Source organism: Pseudopipra pipra, chromosome 1 (assembly GCF_036250125.1).
Source record: "Pseudopipra pipra isolate bDixPip1 chromosome 1, bDixPip1.hap1, whole genome shotgun sequence".
Lineage (NCBI taxonomy): Eukaryota > Metazoa > Chordata > Aves > Passeriformes > Pipridae > Pseudopipra > Pseudopipra pipra.
The window spans coordinates 140,126,046-140,147,007 of record NC_087549.1 but is presented as its reverse complement, the minus strand read 5'-3'; the positions used below and the strand labels follow the sequence as shown (position 1 = coordinate 140,147,007).

General features: G+C 41.2%; 1 protein-coding gene across 1 annotated transcript; it reads left to right on the top strand.

The window, feature by feature from the left end:
* Positions 1-477: 477 nt before the first annotated feature.
* Positions 478-20,024, top strand: MAP3K8 (mitogen-activated protein kinase kinase kinase 8). The gene is made up of 9 exons (XM_064636459.1): positions 478-604; positions 3,822-3,946; positions 4,833-5,184; positions 8,305-8,469; positions 9,950-10,211; positions 12,774-12,880; positions 16,954-17,106; positions 17,737-17,983; positions 19,479-20,024. The coding sequence occupies exons 2-9, from the start codon at positions 3,912-3,914 to the stop codon at positions 19,610-19,612; spliced, it is 1,455 nt and encodes a 484-aa protein (XP_064492529.1). The 5' UTR covers positions 478-604; positions 3,822-3,911; the 3' UTR covers positions 19,613-20,024.
* The last annotated feature ends 938 nt before the right edge of the window (positions 20,025-20,962 follow it).

Genomic DNA, 20,962 nt, shown 5'->3' with positions numbered 1-20,962 from the left:
CAGCTTCTAATGCTGTGGCAGCTGGTTTTCTAAAGGTGCTACTTGTCTCTTTAAAAACGGACTGAAAAGGAGCTACTGGGCAGCACAGTTCTGCAACAGTTACTGCCTTTTGGATGAGAAATAAAAAGTAGTCCTGCCCAATTTTAGCAATTGCCAAATTCACACTACCGTGTCCTGCAGTGTTTTAATCCTACTGCCAGTAACAAATTCTTAAAATTGTTGTCCTAAATTCCACCCGAGTGTCAGCTGGTTTGATTCAGATAATGCTTAAACTTGATGAATGCGTGCAGCTGAGAGATCCCTTCTATGTGCACACGGGAACGCGAGGGGCTGTAGGAGAGGGCTTCAGGGATGCCCCCACCGGGGCAGGAGATGAGCGCTGGCCGGGGTTACGTCCAGGCCGGGACGGGGCGGCGCTGGCCGTCCTCTGCCGGGAAACCGAAATAGAAACAGCGACCGGGGCCGCCCCGGTCCCCCGCCCTCGGCGAGGGGCGGGCGGTGCTACCTGCGCCCTTCCCCGCCCCCGGGAGTTTCCCGCGGGACGCGGCCGAGCGGCGCTGGGAGCGGGCGGACCGGCGGCGAGCGCTCTCCTGGCGGCCCGAGGGTGAGCGGGGACGGGGCTGGGGGGGTCGAGACGGGAGGGGGCAGCGCTGGGAGAGGCGCCGGGATCCCTGGCGGGATGGAGCGGGACGGGACGGGGCTGCGCTGCCGGGGCGGAGGTAGTCGGGTCCCGCTCCGCTCGCCCCCAGCTCGGCCGGCGGACAGAGGGCTGGGGCTGCAGTGCTGTCCTGGGGTCGGTCTCTGTCCGCCCTCGGCCTCCCGAGCCCCGCCGTGTGTCCGCGGGGGTCGCTGGGTCTGCGGCACCTGCGCTGTCCCCGGGGGCTGCAGGGTAGGAAGGGGCTGGAGCTGGAGCTGGGCTCTGCCGCTGGCAGCGCTGGGGGAGTTGGGGATTTTCTTCTTCCAAGTGAACATGTTCAGTGCTGTCGAAATTGAGGTTGTTGACATTTCTTGTTCCTTAACAGTAGAACTTTTCTTCCAGTGGGATTGTGTTTTTCGAAGTCTGTCGATAAGTTTTCTTAAAGGCACATAAGGGCTTTTTTCATCGCTGATGGGAAATGACTTGTCACTTAGATCAAAACATTATTCCCTAAAAGCAGCGGGAGAGATCTTTATTATGGGTGTGTGATTGTGTTGAGCCAGTCTATGCAGTTTTTGGCTAGTTTTTTTCATTTTGGGTTTTGGGGGTTTTTGTCTGTTTGTTTATGGGGGTTTTTTTATTTTATTTTTATTGTAGATTTTTTAAAATTTTTTGCTTTGTTGATCCTTGACACTCAGAAAGTCCCACAGAGGCTCAGAATTCTGGTATCCAATTACTCTTATTTAATATGATGGATGTAAGTATGCTCTCAGGCAGCACACTTCTCAGGCAAAAGGGGTTGAAAAGCTGTGCATGATAAATAGAGAAATAAACCTTTGGCTTGCAAATTACTCATGTGATGATGTTGAAATATTGGCAGAACTGGAGAAAGAGTCTTGTGCTTTAGCAACTGACTTAAGTGCTTGCATATAGTTTTATTTTTCTACTGCAGGTAAGACCAGTTTTTTAGCTGAGAATCTAAGTAAAACCTACTTAGTGATGTAATTTCTTCATGAGCCTGGGTTATATAGAATGGTTAAAATATTATGTGAGTGCTCACCACTGATACTAGTACAGAATTTTAGGGATAAAAGGAGGAGTGAATTCTGTGTTGGTAAATTGACACCTTTTTTGCCAGTGGTGGAAATATAATACTAAATCGCTGCATAATTTAAAAAATCAGCTTTTATAGTCTAGATAGTGCTTTCATTATGTAAACATTTAGTGTTTAGAATTTGCTAGATATAGGGAAAAATAGAATCATAAAATCGTTTAGGTTGGAAAAGACCTGTAAGATTGTTGAGTCCAACCTTTAACCTGGCACCACCGAGCCCACCACTAAACCGTGTCCCAAAGTGCAATTATGTCTACCTGTCTTTTAAATCCCCCCAGGGATGGTGACTCCACCACTTCCCTGGGCAGCCTGTTTCAGTGTTTGACAACCCTTTCAGTAAAGAAATTTTTCCTAATATCCAGTGTAAATTGCTCCTGGCACAACTTGAGACAATTTCCCCATGTCCCATCATTTGTTATTTGGGAGAAGAGACTGACCTCCACCTCTCTACCGCTTCCTTTCAGGTAGTTGTGAAGGTGAAGGGTTTGCAGCTTTTCTCAAGCACTAAAAGCACAGAACTGAGAATATGCAGGTTGTAGTCACTTTTTCTAGTTATTCAGAGCTTTTTGGGTAGTAGTGAAACTGCCAAGAATATTAGTAGTATTTTGCTGTAGTTTGGGGATATTTTGAGGAACAGAGCAGAGCTGGCACAGAAAGTTACATTTGGTCTAATCTGTACAGATGCCATGTACATGAAAATGCTATCAGAGAGTAAATTAGTTTAATTGTGGTATGTACTTGTCTTTATCCACAAAAGACCAGAGCATCTAGAGGCTCATGTTTTTCTTCAGGAAGTCCCTCAGGACTAGTTTGTAGCTTTACCTGACTTTACACATGTTGTCTCTCAGTTCCTTTTATGACTGCACCGTTTCTTTTCTTTCCACCCCTGCTAATTCAGCACCGAAAAAGCACAACGAATAGAAGTCATGCAGTGGGGAAAAGTAGAAATCTCCTTTATAATAAAGAGTAATCACTTTCAGGCTTCATTAACAGCCTATAGCTTGGTCATGGAGCAGGAAGATGGGGTGATAGGGGTTAGGAAACACCCATATCATCTTTTACTTTTTGTGTAGGTTGGAAAACCTGATCTCTCTGAGCATCCCGGATACAAAGCCTGTGTCCTTTCTGGTTGACTAGTGCTAGTGACCACAAGGTTTCCAACCTGGCTGCCCTAATGCTGGGGGTGCAGGTTGACTGGAGTCTGGGTGAACTGGTGTAGAGTGCTGGTGAAAGTCACTCTGTCCATCTTGGGGCAATGGGGGGCACAGTACTGCTCTGCCACCGTCACTCTCAGGGTTTGGGTCTGAGTTGGAAAAGGAACAAACACTCTCCTTGCCTTTTCTGATGCTGCATCTGCTGTCCTGTTCTGCCTTTTGAATTCTCGGCACGTGGTCTGAATTCTTTGCCAAGTCAGACACGTCATTTTACTTGGTTTCCCTCACATTAGAGCTGACGTAAATACTCTAACCCATGAGAAATATGCGCCACAAAGCTTCCACCTCCTTGCGGTGCGGGTAAGAAAGATAGTGATCATAACCAGAAACTGTACCTGGGTAAATGGCATTGCTTCATGGCCTCAGGGGACCGAGTCTGCTGCTTGTCCTTGAGATAAGGTTGTGTTTGCTGCTTTTCTTTTTTCCTTTTTTTTCTTTTTACTTTTTAAGTGTCTTTTAGTCTGGTTGTTATCTCTTGCCCAAAATAGATGGTTGCAGTGGATTATGAAAAAGGGAAATGAGAGCTCTCTGAAGAGGCCATGCTCTGCTTAGTTCTGCTAAAGGAAAAGGAGATTCTTCTCTCTTTGCTATAAACAAGCATGAGGCAGAGAGAATAAAACTCGGGACCTAACCATGGAAAAACTATTTTTCACTACTACTTGGAAATCTGGATGATCATATAGTAGCTTGATTCTTTTTTGAGCTGTCATCTTTTTCTGCAGAAAAATCCCCTGTTATCTCAGCCTTGTGATTACTAGTTTTTCTTTCCGTGAAGCAAATGATCTATGTAAGTACAAACCAGTCCTTCTGCTTGAGCTGGTATGCGATGTCTTTATTTGTTTTGCTTTTTTAATAGACTGACACAGAACGCTGCGAAATTATCATCGGAGGTAAATACGAGTTCAAAAAACATGACGACTTCAGGGATTATATTGAGACGTTTTTAATGGTTTTGAGTGATGTAACCAGGTTAAATACGGGGTAAGTGCTCTAGACATTTATGTGTTGAAAACTGTTTGTGTCAGTATTTTAATGACTGACTATGCATACATTTTTAATTTGAAGAAGTAACTCTCTCTGACATAAAGTAGAAATCTGGGATAGGAGGGGACTTTTTGGGATAACAAACCCAGTTTCCTATAAATCCACTTCAGCAAAATAGTTGTAATAGTAACCTAAAAAGTTATTTTTATGACTAGTGGGAGCAGAACAAACTACTGGAAACTGCTTCAAAAGCTCATTGCTTTTATGATTACTCAATTTCTGACTTTCTTCTGAAACTGGTGAAAATTTTAGTTTGAGTCTAGTTCTGATCAGTTATTTACAAAAACAATATAGGTTGTGTATCTTAGGTGGGGGCTTACTTGTGCTTTGTACAATGATATTAACAGATGCTCCATGACCTCTCCTTCTTTCTGGATACATCACATAAATTGCCAGTAAAAAGTTGGACATAAACTAATTGAGAATGTTAATATCTCTGTCATTGCTTTCCAAACAGTGAATTCCTTCATTTGTATTAAGGGATGCATATCCATCACAGTGGTGTATCCTTACTGTACCAGTTCCTCTAATGAAAAGCTTTATCATAATAAATTACAAGAATGAATGATAGGGGAGGTTCACTGATGACTTCTAAATACATTTCACTAGCAAAGACTTTTCCATTTTTTCCTCACCCAGGCCACTAGTTATGATTTTCTTCATACTTTTAATTTAATAATTTAATTTTCTTCATTAATTTTAAATCGAACTGTATAATGATGAGCTGTTGATCACCCTCATCACTTCTTTTCATTCTTAGTTTCGTAAAACAAATTTATGTGAAAAGTGTTTTCAGGTTTGTTTCTTTTTTTTTTTTTTTCAGGAGTGGTTTTACAAAGTGGACAGTAATGGAGTATATGAGCACAGGTAGTGATAGCAAAGAGGAAATTGACTTTTTGCTAACTGATCTAAATATGTCTAAGGTGATAGACATCATGGAAAACCTTGAAGACATCGCAGTCTATGAAGACAGCTTATTAACAATGTGTGAAGAGGCAAATCAAAATGATGAACGTTCAGAATCTTTACTGTTTTGTGAAAGGGAGGTTTCTTTTATGTCCTCTGTCAAATACGGGACTGTGGAAGACCTGCTGGCTTTTGCAAATCAGGTGTCTAACACTGCAAAACAATTTAAAGGATGCAGACAACAAGAATCTGGAATCCTTTTGAATATGGTATGTCATTTTCTTTTTACTTGACATTTAGTAGAAATAAGGAATTAAAAGGTTTTAATGAATCTAAATAAAGATCACCCCAGTCTCAGGGATAAAAGTCAGGCTGTGGTTTCTTGTGCAACCCTGGGGCTGGAGGGAAGCTCTGAGACCACCAAGCCTAGCCCCTGCAGTCTCAGGGAGCTATGGAGAAAGATCTGTTCTTCAGGAGGATCCACTTTATATTACCTCTTGGTTATTCCTGGAGATTAGAAGATATTTCCCAGTATTGAATACAAACTTGAGACCAGCAGTAAAAAAGCAAAATACACAACTCACTGTGCTTTCAGTACTTAAAGGGGGCTTATAAAATTCACAACTCGTATAAAAAAGGGGGAGAGTGACTTTTTAAAAGGGCATGTAGTGACTGGACGAGGAGGAATGGTTTTGAACTAAAGGAGGAGAGATTTAGATTAGATGTTAGGGAGAAATTCTTTACTCCGAGGGTGGTAAGGCACTGGAACAGACTACCCAGAGAAGCTGTGGATGCCCCATCCCTGGAAGTGTTCAAGGCCAGGTAGGATGGGGCTCTGAGCAACTTGATCTAGTGGGTGGCATCCCCTACCCATGGCAGGGGAGTTGGAACTAGATGACCTTAAAGGTCTTTTCCAAACCAAGCCTTTTTTATGATTCTGTGAACTATGATGTTTTACAGGTTTGGGAGACAGTAAGGGTCTTCCAGTGCCTTGTGTTCATGCAGTAAAAAGAGTTCATTATGCAAACTCCCAAAAATAAAGATCTAGGATCTATTGATATCATTACTAAATTCACTCTATCTGCATAAAATGTTAATAATAGTAACATAATGAGAAAAAGCACATAGTATCAAGTGTGGTTTTAAGAATTACAATATTATGTAATATCTCACACTAGTAAATTCAAGTATAGACGTGTTCACTTTTTCCCTAAAATTATTTGTGCTCTACAAGCATCTTTGGATATTAGTGTCATTTGACTTCTGTTTAAGATCAGTTGCTCTAGAAACAATCAATTATGAAATGGAAGTTTGTTCATATATGGTTGTGCTGCTGCTACATTTTCTTAAGATGTTCCACTTCTGTCATCTTAAATATCTTGTGTGTATTATGTTTTATATGTGAACACTGGTTGCTGAGGCTTACTGGTTGCTCAGGTGTAAAATAGCACAGGGTATTGCTTTATTCCGATTTGGAGGGAGTATTGCAGTATTGCAAAACAATCACTTTTCAACTCTGTACCATTGAAATGACACTTAGTAATATTAAATGTTTCCTATACTTAGGGTAGACACTGTTCTACATACTCATGGTTGTTTTGCTTGCACATTGTTTCTACAGATGCATACAATTGGTATGAACCAAGTACTATTATGTCCACGTGATCCCATTAAGCAACTGAGGGCTGGAGGCAGGCTGCATGCATTTCAGCAGGGGCATCTCCATTGTAAATACCTACAGCATTTTAGTTAGGATCAGGAATGTTTCTGATTGCCTGGTGACCCTCACTGACTACATCCGTGGCTCACATCACGAAGGGTCTTAAAAGTGCCCAAGCTGAATTTCTTTGAGTTGAAACTAAACTGAAGGATGCATTGCAGCTACAAAGTAGCATTCACAGTGCCCGGCTGGGAACTAGTCCTGAAAGCCTCCTGGAAATGTGAATAGTGTCGTGGTTGTTGCTCTCTAGCTCTGCAAATCCACTCTACTCAGACTACTATCCTTTCCAGGATAAGGTGTAACCCATGGTGGATTAGAAAGTCTCAACCCCTTGAAATGCAGAAGGCAAGCAAGATGTACAGATTGCTAGAGGTGTACGGATTGCTTTACAATAAGTACAGGGAGGGCTCATCCTCTATATCCTAAGCAAAATACTGTTTATTAAAAGACATCCCCCCTGCCGCCAAAGGTTAAGAACTTATCCTCCCCAAATTTAGGAACTTCAAAGAATTAATTTATTTCATGTAGATACTAATCACAAATGACAATTTTAGGAGTCAAGAAAATACTTTCCTAATTGAAAAACATGAAGGTAGGTTAAGCACAAAAGACTGTGTGTGTTACATCTGAAAAAGAAATCTAAACCAAATAATCTTAATATGCTGTTATCTTAAAAAGGGTAACTGAAGAGCTGAATATGAGGCCATGTGACAGACATGAAGGGATAAATATCCTTGATCTGATTTCATATCTCTTCAAGAATCTTGATAAAGTAGCAGTAAACAGGTTAATGACATTCCAAATACTGACAATACCATGTATCTCTGAATTAATTAGAAGAATATTAATGGAAAACATTATTAATTCTTTAGCTGGGAGATTAAGAGACTGAAGAAATAACATCAGACCTCAGGCAGTACTCACATGGCTGTAGTTAGGTGTTTGGTCCCTCTCTCTGTCACATGCAGAGTGAGGGAGCTGACTCCAAGAAAGATTTAGAGCGAGATACTGACTTAGGTGCCCTGAATTGCTTCCTGGAGAAGCCCTCCTTGCCTAGTTGATGATACAAAAGAGCAAAAGCTCCCAGCATTACCCACATAAAGCAGTGTCACTCCTGCTCTTTTTTTTTTTCCTTTAAACTATGGTATAAAACTAGAGGAAGGTGGCTGGCTTCTTCAACCTTTTACTAACCAGCAGAAACTCTGATACAAGATGGAAAATTAAAATGAGCTCCCCTAGCAGTACATGTGATATTAGGAAATGCTGAAACTCTTGCTCACATTGTATAAGATAAGTTGTGAGTAACAGGTATGTGGCACAACAAGTTAACAGATTGCAGGAAGGACAAACATGTGCAGGTAAATCTAATAACAAGAGGTGGGGAATTTCATTAACCCAGCTGCTGTTGTTGTTGTTTCAAGACAATTAATTGCAACTTACACTTTGAAAGTTAGTCACTGGAGAGAAACATGGATGCCTGGTCTGTGAATGAGTGCCACACCTCACATGCTGTTCCCATTTGATGTTTCTAAATAAAGACTGCTGAGCAGTCATGCAAATATATAAGTGATATATTAATTTTTTTTTCCCACTACATGTATAAAATTAATTAGGTTTGAAGTAGTTTTAACTTCATTGTGATTTTTTAATTATTTATTTAACTCCACAGATCACACCCAAGAATGGGCGCTATCAGATTGACTCAGATGTGCTCCTGTTTCCGTGGAAGCTGACTTACAGGAACATTGGCTCTGATTTTATTCCTCGGGGAGCTTTTGGGAAGGTGTACTTAGCCCAAGACAGAGAAACCAAGAAACGAATGGCATGCAAACTGGTATGTTAGTTCGGTAATTTTATCTCTGAGCAAATATTGTACGATGTAATGCATAGAGTATATTTTTAAATATGTCTGCATCAAAGTCCACTGCTGGCTGATGATCATCTTGGTTTTGTTGGCCTACACAAGGTAGGAAAAATGCGCATTTTTAACTGTTAACTTGTTTTAATTTTTTGGCTCTGAGACTGCAAAAGTTTCTGAGTTTTGAAAGTATCTGTAAGTATATGTAACTGACACATGGGCTGTAGTGTGGGAGTAGATTTTCTGCTTGTTCTGCTGTACTCACATGGTAGAATATCAGTGTGAGATCAAGTCCCTGCTGAAGGTGATAGCAAAACCCTGTTGCTGCAGATGGTTTTACGCTCTTGTCCTTTAACTAAGATATTCTTTACTCCAGTGCCATTAAAGTCCCTGAGAGCTCAGTACACGCAACTCTTACTGTGTTTTGGGCACTGAGTTAAGGTTGAGACATGTCTCAAGAAAACCACTGAGCACTGCCCTACTTTTATGCAAGCCAACATTTTCTTTCAGCTTTGCCTTTTAGCATACTATTCTGAATGGTGCAGTAAATATTCAGGGCTGTAAAAGCTCAGCTAGGTCATTGCTCTATGTCCCCCAGCTCATGAATAAGTACTTGTATTACTTTTGTATGGAAGAGTTGGGGAGGCAGCTGTGTGTCCTTCTCTTGCAGCCAGTGTGTCCATTTGAGGACAGATTGAGTTTGCTGCTCCTGCATAACCCACTGCAGAATTAAAGCATCATAATGTTTCTGAAAACACAAACAATATTTTGCTTTGAAATAAAAAACTCTTACTTGGTTCACAGACATTAATCTGAGGGAAGGAGAATAAAAAGGGTGGTAGTAGGTTTTCTGCGTGTAAGCAAACACTGCTTTCATTGTTTTAGCAATCTGCCATCAGTACTTTTTGAAGAAATAAAGTGCTGCTGGGTGCTCACTTTAAAGCAGGTTTGATTTCTCACAAGCCATAAAACAGTGCTGATAAGGACTGAATTGAGGTCAGTAATGGTCCTGAGCATGGTTAGTCTGCAGACTACGCTGAGCATGGCAAGCATTGATCCACCTGTCAGGTGGGTGTATAGTTCTGGTAGAGCAGATGAGACTGCACAAAGCTAATGGAGAAAGCAGTGGGAATTTTATCTCCTTCACCAGGAAGTTTGCATAAAGCTTTTGCATAACCACTGGATTTTGACGGGAATAACTCTTGCTACATTGCTTTTTCTGGAAGATTGCACTTTTTATTTGGGCATGATTCCAAAATCTCTCTCAGCTTTTAACAGGAAGTCTGTCAACTGCAAAGGAAGAAAAGTCACAGGATCAAAGTAAAGCTCTGCATTTTAACAAGTGGATAGGAGTGCTTTGCTACTTTCTTTCATATTAATCGGTAGCATAACTAGTGTTAATATGGGTAACTTGTTTTTTGAACTGCTCTTCTGTGGTTTTGTTTCAATGTCCTAGGTCCCAGTGGAACAGTTCAAACCATCAGATGTTGAAATACAGGCATGTTTCCGTCACGAAAACATTGCTGAATTATATGGCGCTATTTTGTGGGATGAGACAATCCATCTCTTTATGGAAGCCGGAGAGGGAGGATCTGTCATGGAAAAGCTGGAAAGTTGTGGTCCTATGAGAGAATTTGAAATCATTTGGGTGACAAAGCATATTCTGAAAGGACTTGACTTTCTCCACTCCAAGAGGATTATCCACCATGATATCAAACGTACGTCTGTGTGATTCCTTGGGGTACTTTTGGGTCCAGGCTGGGCTGGGACCCTGATGGAGAGCCTGGGACTAAGCTGGGGCACATAGCTTCATGTTTCTGGGAGGGAGGGATGGATAATGCTGAACAAGTGGCAAGACCAGGTTCTGGAGGTAATAGTTATTTATATTATTTATTAATTCACTTCAGTGAGGAGGATAATTAGAATGTCATAGATACTTTGCCGTTTGTGAGAAACTCAATTTAAATAAAAACCTAAAGAGTGAAATTATCAGTCTGCGTTAAGACAGAAGTTTCCAGCTTTCCATGTATATTCATCCTGAGTGTTTCCATGCTCACCTTTGGCTTGCATCTTCTTTTAAGTTTTACATTTCTACGTGGCTGTTCCTCAGTTTGTGACACTTTGGAACTAAATACATAATTTGTGCTGTTTTTTTTTTTCTTTCAACAATTACAGCAAATTTTAGTATATATTTGCTTTTAAAATATATATATTTAATAAAAAGAATATTTAAACATATTTAAGTCTAAATTAAATACACTAATATTAAATTGCTTAAAAATTACATTTTAATTCATTACATTTAATTTAATATTAAATGCTGTTTCTCCCAGCACAACCTCACCCTACAGACAGGTATTTCTAGTAACAGTGCCTCTAATAAAGATGTATCTCTGTGAGTTTATTTACTTAAACTTGAGGGTTTGAAATAGAAATATTCAAACTGAAACATTATAATAGGTAGTTGACAGAAGATGATTATCAGGAATTGCTAGATTTTTATCTCGGTTTTGCTCTTTTTTTTAAATTTAATATGGGTCAGTACTTTAGATGTCACAACCTCAGAGGCTTACAACTATAAAACTGCTTAATTTTACCCTTAATTATTCTTTCTCACTTATAGTAAGAATCTTTCCAGTGGGTTTATTGTAATTGGCAGTAACAATAACTTTAATTAAAAGGTCTAAAAAACAAACCAGTCCAAAGCCTACTGCACCTAGATAGTAGATAGGAGAACCAGTCCATTTTGAATGCAATGGATATGAGTGTGTTTCTATTTTCTCAGCCTTTTCCTGTGTTGCTGAATGCAGGGCAGGTGATGAGGCAGAGGTCCTCCAGGGCTGATGGTTGCCAAGTGCCTGGGGATGAGCTGGGAAGCCTGGGCCTGAAATGGCAGCCATGCCCACTGCCTGGCAAGGCAGCCTCCACTCCAGCGAGCAGAGGTGTTTTCCCTTGCCAGCTGGAATCAATAGAAAAGGCTGTTTCCCGAACACCTCTCATTTCTTCCTCACTCCATCTGCTGCTATTGAGCTGCTATTGAGTCTGTCCCAGTGATACAGAAGGAGGTGGGGATTTTATTGAGAGGAAAAACTGCCCTGAGCCAAGAAAGGGAGAAGGACATTCTGGCTCTTGGGAGGTGTTCAGTCCTGCCACTCATTTTAACCCTTGGTTGGAGGGCAGTTAAACCGTGAGGCTGTTTGGTGGAGGGAACTTCAGTCCAAAACAAACTAGGGCTGGGTTGAATCCCAGGCAGGCAGCAGAGCCTGCTGTGCTGTGGCAGTGTGGCCCTCTGCACTGTCTGTTATGGGATGTTTAAAATCCATGTCTTCAAAGGAATCCCTAAAACTACAGACTTAGGTAGTTTTGTAGCACTGGTAAGCATTGCTTCAGGAGTTGGTACTGCAGAAATTAAACTTGTGTCTTCCCACTGGATGGTCATGGTGGGCACTGTCAAGATGGAAAATGGCCCACAGTTTCCTCTGGGAGAAAATGTGTTTCTGTTGTGTAATTTGGAGACTTTTTTTTACCACGTCTTCTGAAACAGCAAACAGGAATTTCTCCAGGCTCTCACAGAGCACTACATTCATAAATATTTGATCAGAAATAAAGCTGCAAACAAAACCTCGGAGTACAAATTTGTGCCTTAGGCAGAGTTCTGTGAAGGAAAGTGAATTAAGCAGATACTGCTGCAGTTCAATGGAAGTTTGGAACATTTGGTCTTTCATTATTTTTGCAGCCATAGTCTGTTCTCCACTGTCACACTGAGCTGCTCTCGCTGACCAGTGCAGGAGACTGGTGTGGCTGCTGTGGAGGGGCCTGAGTTATTCTGTTTCTGTCTTCACTTAAATTGGTAGTGTAGAGACACCTCTTAGTGACCAACAGCTGTGCTGTTCATAGCCAGACCTGCACAGCATGCCCTCCACCTTGGAGACCATTAAGTATTTTGAGAGTACTGTGCTGAGATGCCTACCAGTCTTCCACTTTCCTCCTTTACCCTCAGCTTTTTCTCCCTCTCTTTTTTCCTTTTTTTTTATTTTAAGCTAGGAAAATGACCGTTGATTCTTCTTTTACATAAACCAGTCCAGTTTGATTTGAAGATATGATTTAAAATTGGACCAAATGACTACCACATCTGTTTTGGCTAGAAGGGCTATTGGCTGTAGAGACTGGTTGTGCTAATCTCTCTTCCTTTTCAGGCCAGCATCTGAATGAAACAGGCATGTTGTGAAATAAATGCCATTGCTAGAAATTAAATGTTGTCAATTTTGTTTTTGTTTTAGCAAGCAACATTGTCTTTATGTCAACTAAGGCTGTTTTGGTGGATTTTGGCCTAAGTGTTCAAATGACTGAAGACGTTTACTATCCCAAAGACCTTAGGGGAACAGAGGTGAGAAGCTCTTACCTTGTATTACTCTTGTGGTTGTGATACTTAGGCTCATATTCGAAGCTTGAGGGTTAGAAGTGTGGATAAAAGAGTTATTATAAAATTTACAGAAAGGTTACAAACATTAATATGGTCTCAATGATATTCTTCTTTTCAACTTGCTGAATGGAGAACCAAGTGTTAGGCTTTGAAAGCCATATCACTTTCTCTGCAGTCCCATTTGTTAGCAGTTATTCACTGAAGTCAAACAGTCCTCTGGGGAGGGTTGTTTGCTGCTGGTCAGAGACACTTCAAACAGGAATTTGTTCTTTGCTCTAGCAAAGATTTCTTCTGAGATACCCACTACGGACTGAGGTGACCTACTCAACACAGTGCTTTAACTCCTCCATCAAGACTGCAGAAATTACAGATATCTGTGTTTCATCTCTTAGCATTTCTAAGCTCTGTTCACCATCTACCTGTAACTTTTTGGTTCTTCAAGGGTTATGTGTGGCACAGTTGATTATTAGCTGATAAATTTGCTTTTAGGCATAACAGTGATGGAGGTGGGGGCCTTTTAAATGTTCTCAGTGACTTTGAGTGTGCACAGAGGTCCTGCACACCACTTGGGCTGCATTCATGCCAAAGTGTTTCCAGGGATGGAGCTTTAACAAACAACCAAGCAGCAAGAATTAGGTTGGATAGCTGCTGCAGATGTGGCTTCGCGTGCTCTCTGTTGCTGGAGGAGATTGTTTACAGGAAACCTCAGCTGAAATGTTGGCACTTAACTAACCACTTTGATAGTCTACCACATGTGTAAAGAGGAGATACTTGTGTAACTGACAAAGAGCATTTCGCTCCTTGGAAGGGTAGGATAAATTAAGATTTCACAGAAGGTCAGGCTTGTTTATTTTCAAGATAATTGAGGAAACACTTGAATGTTTTTTTTCACTGGCCTTCTAGTCAGGGGAGGTAAAAGCTTAAAATGCTTACTGAACTGGAAGGAGCACGCTTTTTGATGTTTAATATATATGCTTTGTTGGTTTTTTACTTTGGTTTGGTTTGGGGTTTTTTGTTTGTTTAAGGGGATTTTGGGTGCTGTTAATGAAATAAGAACAATGAGTTGGAAGCCCTGGTAGGGTATTTCCCAAGGATGGAGATTTGTGTAAACAGGAAATTTCCAGGTTTGTGGAGCAGACTGTTGATGATCAGTTCCTGGGTCTTGGAGGGCAGGTGAAGTTCATGTTGGTAAGAACAAATGAAAAGTGAAAAACACTTCACTGTTTTCACTTTACCAAGTGACAAACACTTAGCCTTTCATTTAGCAGGAGGAAAATGATTCTGCGCAGTCGAGCACCTGCAGTCATGTCCACAGAAAGTTGATAATCCCCACAACCCTGAAATATGGCTGTGTTTGGTGTTTAGTGTCTCAGGGGAGCAGTAGCTAGTCCTTGGAAGTGGCAGTCCTGCCACAGCACTGCAGGCCAGAAGTGAGGTTGGAGAGAGAGCACTGGGAAAGGGGATTTTCAGACACCAATCAAAGACTTATAGACTAGGATTCATTACATACCTATAGGCTTTTCTGCTCACAGTCCTCCTTCTAGGCAACTTCCTCTCCACAGTCCCTAGTCCAGTCCCCCATAAATGCCTTTTGTAGTCTGGATTTCTTGATTTTATTTTTTTTTTTTCAAAGTAAGGTCTTGACTCTCCAAAGTCCTCCCACATTTTACATACATCTATTATGCAGCCTTAAGAAGTGGTGCAGTTGTTCAAGAGTGCTGTTTCTTCATACAGTTGTGATTAGGACTGTCACTGCCATGCAGCATCGTGCCTGAGAGCTAGCTGGTTTCTTTTACATCTGGTATTGGCAGGGAGTTGTGTCCTTGAGGGAAGCGGCAGGTGGAGTTATCTTTCTTCTGTGTGTGTTCTCCTCTGGGAGTTAGGATCTTTGTTCATTTCTATAGCAAAGGAAGTCTGAATATAGTGAATCTTCATTGTGTTTGTGAAAATGAGTAGTTACAGTTTGGGCCAAAATGATTGAAAGGTAGTTAAATTTTGTTTAGTTTGTGTATTGTGAAAAACCTGGTGTTTCTGCTTTTGCGTACAAGTCATACAGCACAATAAACTGTGGTTGTGATGAAACTGCTCTGCAGGAAATACTTTTGCTAGGCAGTTGCTACACTTTCTGTTATGCCTCTGTCACTTTGTTAAAAGATGTAAGCTTCAGTTTATCACTATTTGAGGGGAGGAAAAGTTATCTGCTAAAGTTTGAGTGTGAAAGGTGTGATTCATTTTTAGGAATGCTAAACCAAAACTAGCCCAGCATGAATAAAGGACTGGTTTTTAGCTGGTCTGTGTCTTGGTCTGACTGTCAGGCAAGTGCCAGCCCAGCAGTCAGAAGGAATGAAAATGGGAAGGTATCCATGGCTTTGGGCTGTCTGCTTTGGTGACAACAGTCTTAGACCAGTCTAAAATCAGAGCCTGGGTGCACATATCATTTCTGCATTTTGTCCCTGTGCAATCCAGGTGCATCCTGACCATTTTCACACTTTAACTGCAGACAGGATCTTGTACCAGCATCCTTTTTCCCCTCATAAAGGCAGCTGCTTTTTGTTTATATAGATTTCACTCAAGTTGTGCTGTATTTGCCAAAGACTTTTTTTTTATGAGATGAGAAATTCTGTCCTTTGCTCCTTATGAGACTTAAAGGTAGATGTGCAGTCACACTGAGATTCTGTCTTAGCCCTGAGGAAAGCAGTGGATAGGAGTCAGTAGCAGCTGCAGGCACTTGTTGAACCTTTGCACACACTTCCAGTCAGAAGTTCTGTTTGCAGATTTGGTATGTGATTTACTGGGAAATATTCCTTGGAATTTGCGTGAGCCCTGCAGCCGTTCTCGATCTGTGCTAATAAGTAGTTGAACCATGTGGTGATGACTTAACTTCCTGCCCTTGTGTCAGTTAATGACTTTTAATGTGATTCTTTGTGACAGGATGACTTGAACTAATTAAAGTTTGTTTGACTCCTTTAGAGGGAAATTGGCTGAGGGAAAAGTAGAAACCAGAAGCAAATACTGTGGCTTGCTAACCTAGTGTGCCGTGGACTGTGCCCACGTTGTGTTGAAATCTGCTCCCTGATCCAGTGGCGGTGGCAGAAATGTGCAGGCAGCTCCTGCCAGCCATGGGGTGTGCCTCCTGCATCCTGTCTGTCTGGTTCTCCTCCAGCAGCACTCCGAACTGCTTGGAGCTGGCAGGAGCTTCCCAGCAGGTCCTTCTTCAGTCTTGACAAATTCGAATGTTTCAGTGAAATGTTTGAATGAAAACTGTATTTTGGTTTAGACAAGATTCAAATTTTTGGTTTGAAAAAAGGATAGAAGAGGGATGCTTGTGCTAGGTGCTCTGGGGGGTAATCTGGTGGAAAGGGCATGCAACAGGGCTTAAGGGACCTGACTTTTAATTTATACTTTGCCTAGACCTGGCTTGTTCCTCATTATCCCATTTCTTAGGATAATGCTTCAATATGCAGGTTATTGGATAAGAAGATGAGTAAGGAAGTCGGGAGGCTGTTTATCTGTCAGTTCTGTTTAGAAGATTGTATGGTATCCAGTGTAACAGGGATTTGAAGAGTGGACTCCTACCCACACCTCAATAGCTGTCAGTGCAGGTCTCTCTCTCTCTTTAGCCAAGTGCACACCCATGTTGTTCATGTAGAATGGAGCAATGCCAGCAGTGCCCCACAAACCAAACCGGCACTCCTTTTGCTGTGGAGGGATGAGGTTTCTGCTGCCCAGCTGAAAGAAGCAGAGCCATGGCTTGAACAGCTCAGCCAAGTCCCATAGCTGCTGAGCTGTGGTCTGTCTGGGGAGGGCAGACTTGGAATATGAGTTTGTCCAGGTGCCATATCTTTGACTGTGGTATTGTGCAGAGCACAAAAATCTCATTCCCCAGATGGTGCTTGGTCTTTAGGCTTCAGGTACTATTGGCATGCATCCATTTAGAGGGGGGTTTCTCAAAATGTCACAATCACAAAATGTCACAATTAATCTTTGCTTGTTGTTTTCCCTTAATGACTAATCTTTGTTTTTACTATTCTCCACAGATTTACATGAGCCCTGAAGTTATCCTCTGCAGAGGCCACACAACAAAAGCAGACATCTACAGCATGGGAGCTACAATCATTCATATGCAAACGGGAATCCCACCCTGGGTGAACAGATATCCTCGTTCTGCATATCCATCCTACCTCTACATTGTAAGTGTCCTTAGCAAAACCGTAGCTCAGTTTCAGTTGAAGAGTTTCCTGTACTCGTGTTGGGAAAACTCCAGTCATATAAAAACTACCAAAATATTTGTCAGAGAGATGATATCATCTTTTTTGCTTCGGGGGAGGGAGGGAAGAGGTGAGTTTTGATCATTTAGGGGAAAATAGAGGCTGAGCTGGAGTCATCTCTGTGATTTGTGTTGCAATTTACAGACCGTGGGTTTACTGCAAGGACAGGGTTAGAACAGTGTGAGACTTGATTGAAACAAGCCCATCTGTCTTTTACTTGTCTGTTTTGCTTAGAAGTTGCAGTTAAAAACTGGAGCCTGGCAAAATTTGATCTCTGGTTCTTCCAGTGTGGCACAGAAACCTGGTGATTTGCATTGCACTGGATTTTAGGCTGCTTGAAGTTTCTTGGAGTTTTTAAATTCATTATAAAATCTGATTTTATGAAGGTGGATTTTGTGCAGTTGCATGTTCTTTTCTAATTGATCAGCTCAACTTAGGGAGGTGCTGAGTTGTAATTGGGGAATTCCCAGACCACTCATGTGGTTATCTGTGACTTCCTCTTCCATTGTTTTTGGAATAACTGTTTCAGTGGTCTTTTTTGCATTCCGACAGATACACAAGCAAGCTCCCCCCTTAGAGGACATTGCTGAAGACTGCAGCACTTCCATGAGAGAGTTGTTAGAAGCAGCTCTGGAAAGGAATCCTAATCACAGGCTGTCTGCAGCCGACTTACTGAAACACGAAGCCTTGCACCCACCCCCAGAGGAGCAGCCACGGTGCCAGAGTCTGGACTCGGCATTGTTTGAAAGGAAAAGACTACTCGCGAGGAAGGAGCTGCAGTTGCCAGAAAACATTACAGGTAATGGTATCAGGCTTGCTTACCTTGCAGGTTTAGATTTTATTTCTCATCAAATCTTGATTTGGGTGAGTGTTAAGAAGCCAACGAAACTCAAAACGCGTCTGGAAAGAGACCAGTGAAAATCCCAATCAGATGAGATCAGACCCAGAGGTCATTAAGTGATCTGTAAAACGCCCATTGACTTCAATGGGTAGGAACTCAGCCTGAATTCTGCAGCTCCGGAAGGACTGGCTCTTGAAAAAGCCCTGGCAATCATTCGAGGCACTTCACTAAGTATAGATCGTTGCCCCAAATTGCCTTAATTTGCCACAGTACTAGAGATGTTTTATAGATACTAGTGATTTGTCAACAACAGCAAAGTCCAACAGACACCACCACCAAATCTTTTTGCCTCCTTAAGGAAAAAGATGCACGCAAAGCCATACTAAGGTTGCTGAGCGTCAGCAGTACAAACCCTTTTGTTTTAAAAACAAAAATGACTGTAGGATAGAACACAGTTGCCCTTGTGCATTAGTAAGTGCTTTATGAGGATAATACACGAACCAGGTAGGAAACTCAGTGTGCCCTTGGATTGTATCAAGACCAAGGGAGATTTAGTGCCAGCAACCTGTGAACAGGCTTCAAAATTATTTTCTTCTACTTATAAAATACATTAGGAGGGTTCTGACAGAAGACCTGGAAAGAGTCACCCCAGATAAGGGGTTTATTTAATTGGGATAAGTATTTGAAAAGATATCTATGCAAAGTTTTAGGTGCTGTAATGCATGATTGTTGCAACAAATTTACTTAACATTTAAATCAATCATAGTCTTTGAATTTAGAATGGCGTTGTACCTTCTGGATTTTGCCTTGAGGTTGCATAATCCTTTGACAGGCTCAGACCATCTGAATCAATTGTTTTGAACACGAAAAAATATTTGACCATTAAACTAGAACTTTAGTGTAGGTGCTTGAGATTCCAAGATACTCATTATACAAGTATTCAGGGGAATTCTGCTATTGCAAACCAGGTCTGGTTTCTTCAGACCTTGACTTAAAAGACCTAAAGAAACTGAGACTGACAGTCCCATATTCGTTCTGTATTATCACACCCAGACAAAGATGATGTCATCTGTTTAGATGAAAATTGCCCTATGATGAAACAGAATTTTCAGCTGGCAGAAAGTTAACAGGTTTTTTCCTTGTACCAAACTCTCCTTTATCACTATAGCTCCATGGATGAGGAAGCTGTCCCAGCTGATGGAGGCTTTTTTTGAAATAGTTGAACGCACTTGCTGTTTTCACTTGCTAACTGCTTACCTCTCTTTACCCTAGAGTTGATTTGTTATTCTTCGTGAGGTTTGATATATGTTGTCCTTAAAAATGAAATTTTCTAAACCACAGATTAGTAAAATCAAATAATAGGCCAATTATTCCAGTAATACCTACAGTCATGAAAATAAACTGCTGTAGCTATTTGTGCAATAATGACGTGCTTTCTCTTTTTCCTTTTTAGATTCCTCATTGTGTAACGGGAGCATAGAAGAGTCAGACCTGCTAAAGAGGCAAAGATCACTCTACATAGACCTTGGAGCTTTAGCTGGTTACTTCAATATTGTTAGGGGACCACCAGCCTTAGAATATGACTGACTCGGTAACATTTTATGTTGATGGGTCAGAAATGGACCTCTACCTCTTAAAATTTGATTTTAAGACTTGATTTTCAAATTTGTACATAAAACTATTGCCATTGTAGGCTGTCAAATGTGAATAGTGTTTAATTGCACAGATGATTAAGCTAAACCCTTAGGGGCTCTGATAAACTGATCCCAAGCAACGGTACTTGTGTGGCTGCTGGTTGACCGACAAGAAGATGGCAAAAAGAACACTGCTAGGAATGTCTTAATCCAGGATATCTTCCTGTGCTGGGCCTTGCACTTTTATAAAACTTATAATATATGCTTGCAAATAATGTCATGAAAAAATATAATAATAATTGAGCATGTGGGCTATAAGATTCAGTCTCTCTGAGCTGTCCTTAGAACAAACCCTCCCCCACCCCAAAAAAAAAAAATCTTTGATTTAGCCAGTCAAAGACTGGTTCAGTCTTGTTCTCTCTTTAAGATTTGGCCATCTCTGGTCATTCTTGTTGGAAATCAGGGCATCCCTTAAGCTGAGCTAATTTCTACCAGCTGTCTCTGGAGTCAAAGCATCACTTGATTACAGATTTGTGTGAACTTTGCATCTTCCCTGGGCTGCAGAGCTAAGCAGGTTGCTGTCCATTTCTCTGTGGGTGGAGGGAATCCTTCACTGGCTGTATTGGCTAGCTTTGGGAGTAGCACAGCAAGCTGGCCCTGGCAAAACATGGCAGTGATTCCACCTGCTTCCTCTGTTACAGCTATTGCAAGGATATTTATGATAGTTTTCAAGGGTAGATCAAATGTTATTCCCTATTGCAAAGTAGCAATGGGCAGGCTCCACACTCTTGCTTTTTAATACTTTAAAATTGTACACATGTATAATTGCTGTGAGTGCTACAGTTTGGAAAGCGTGTCATTAGTGACAAGCGGTGTTTATGTTCCTATGGAAATGGAATTATATTGTTTTTGCTGTGCCTCATACATTTGAAACATGATGTTTTGGATGATAGTAAAACTATGTAAACTGCATAGTTCTGTACATCCCATGGGATGAGAACGTAAACTTTTATAAAACTCTCTTTGATGCTTAGGATGACTCTTTATAAGCATTTGTGTTTAATGGCATACTGTGTATGTTGTACACTGAATCTGTTCTGAAGCACGGTCTCTTTTTCATATGTCTGTTATTTAATGCTGTTCCTGTCTAACACATGATCTTAAACAGATGATTTCTAGTTTGATACTGATATTGTCATATGAATAAATCCAGCTCAGTGCCTTGAGACGTAGTCACTCTATTCCTTCATCTTTGAAAACAGTGGGGGCTGTGACTATATTTGGGCCAATCTCCCCTACTATG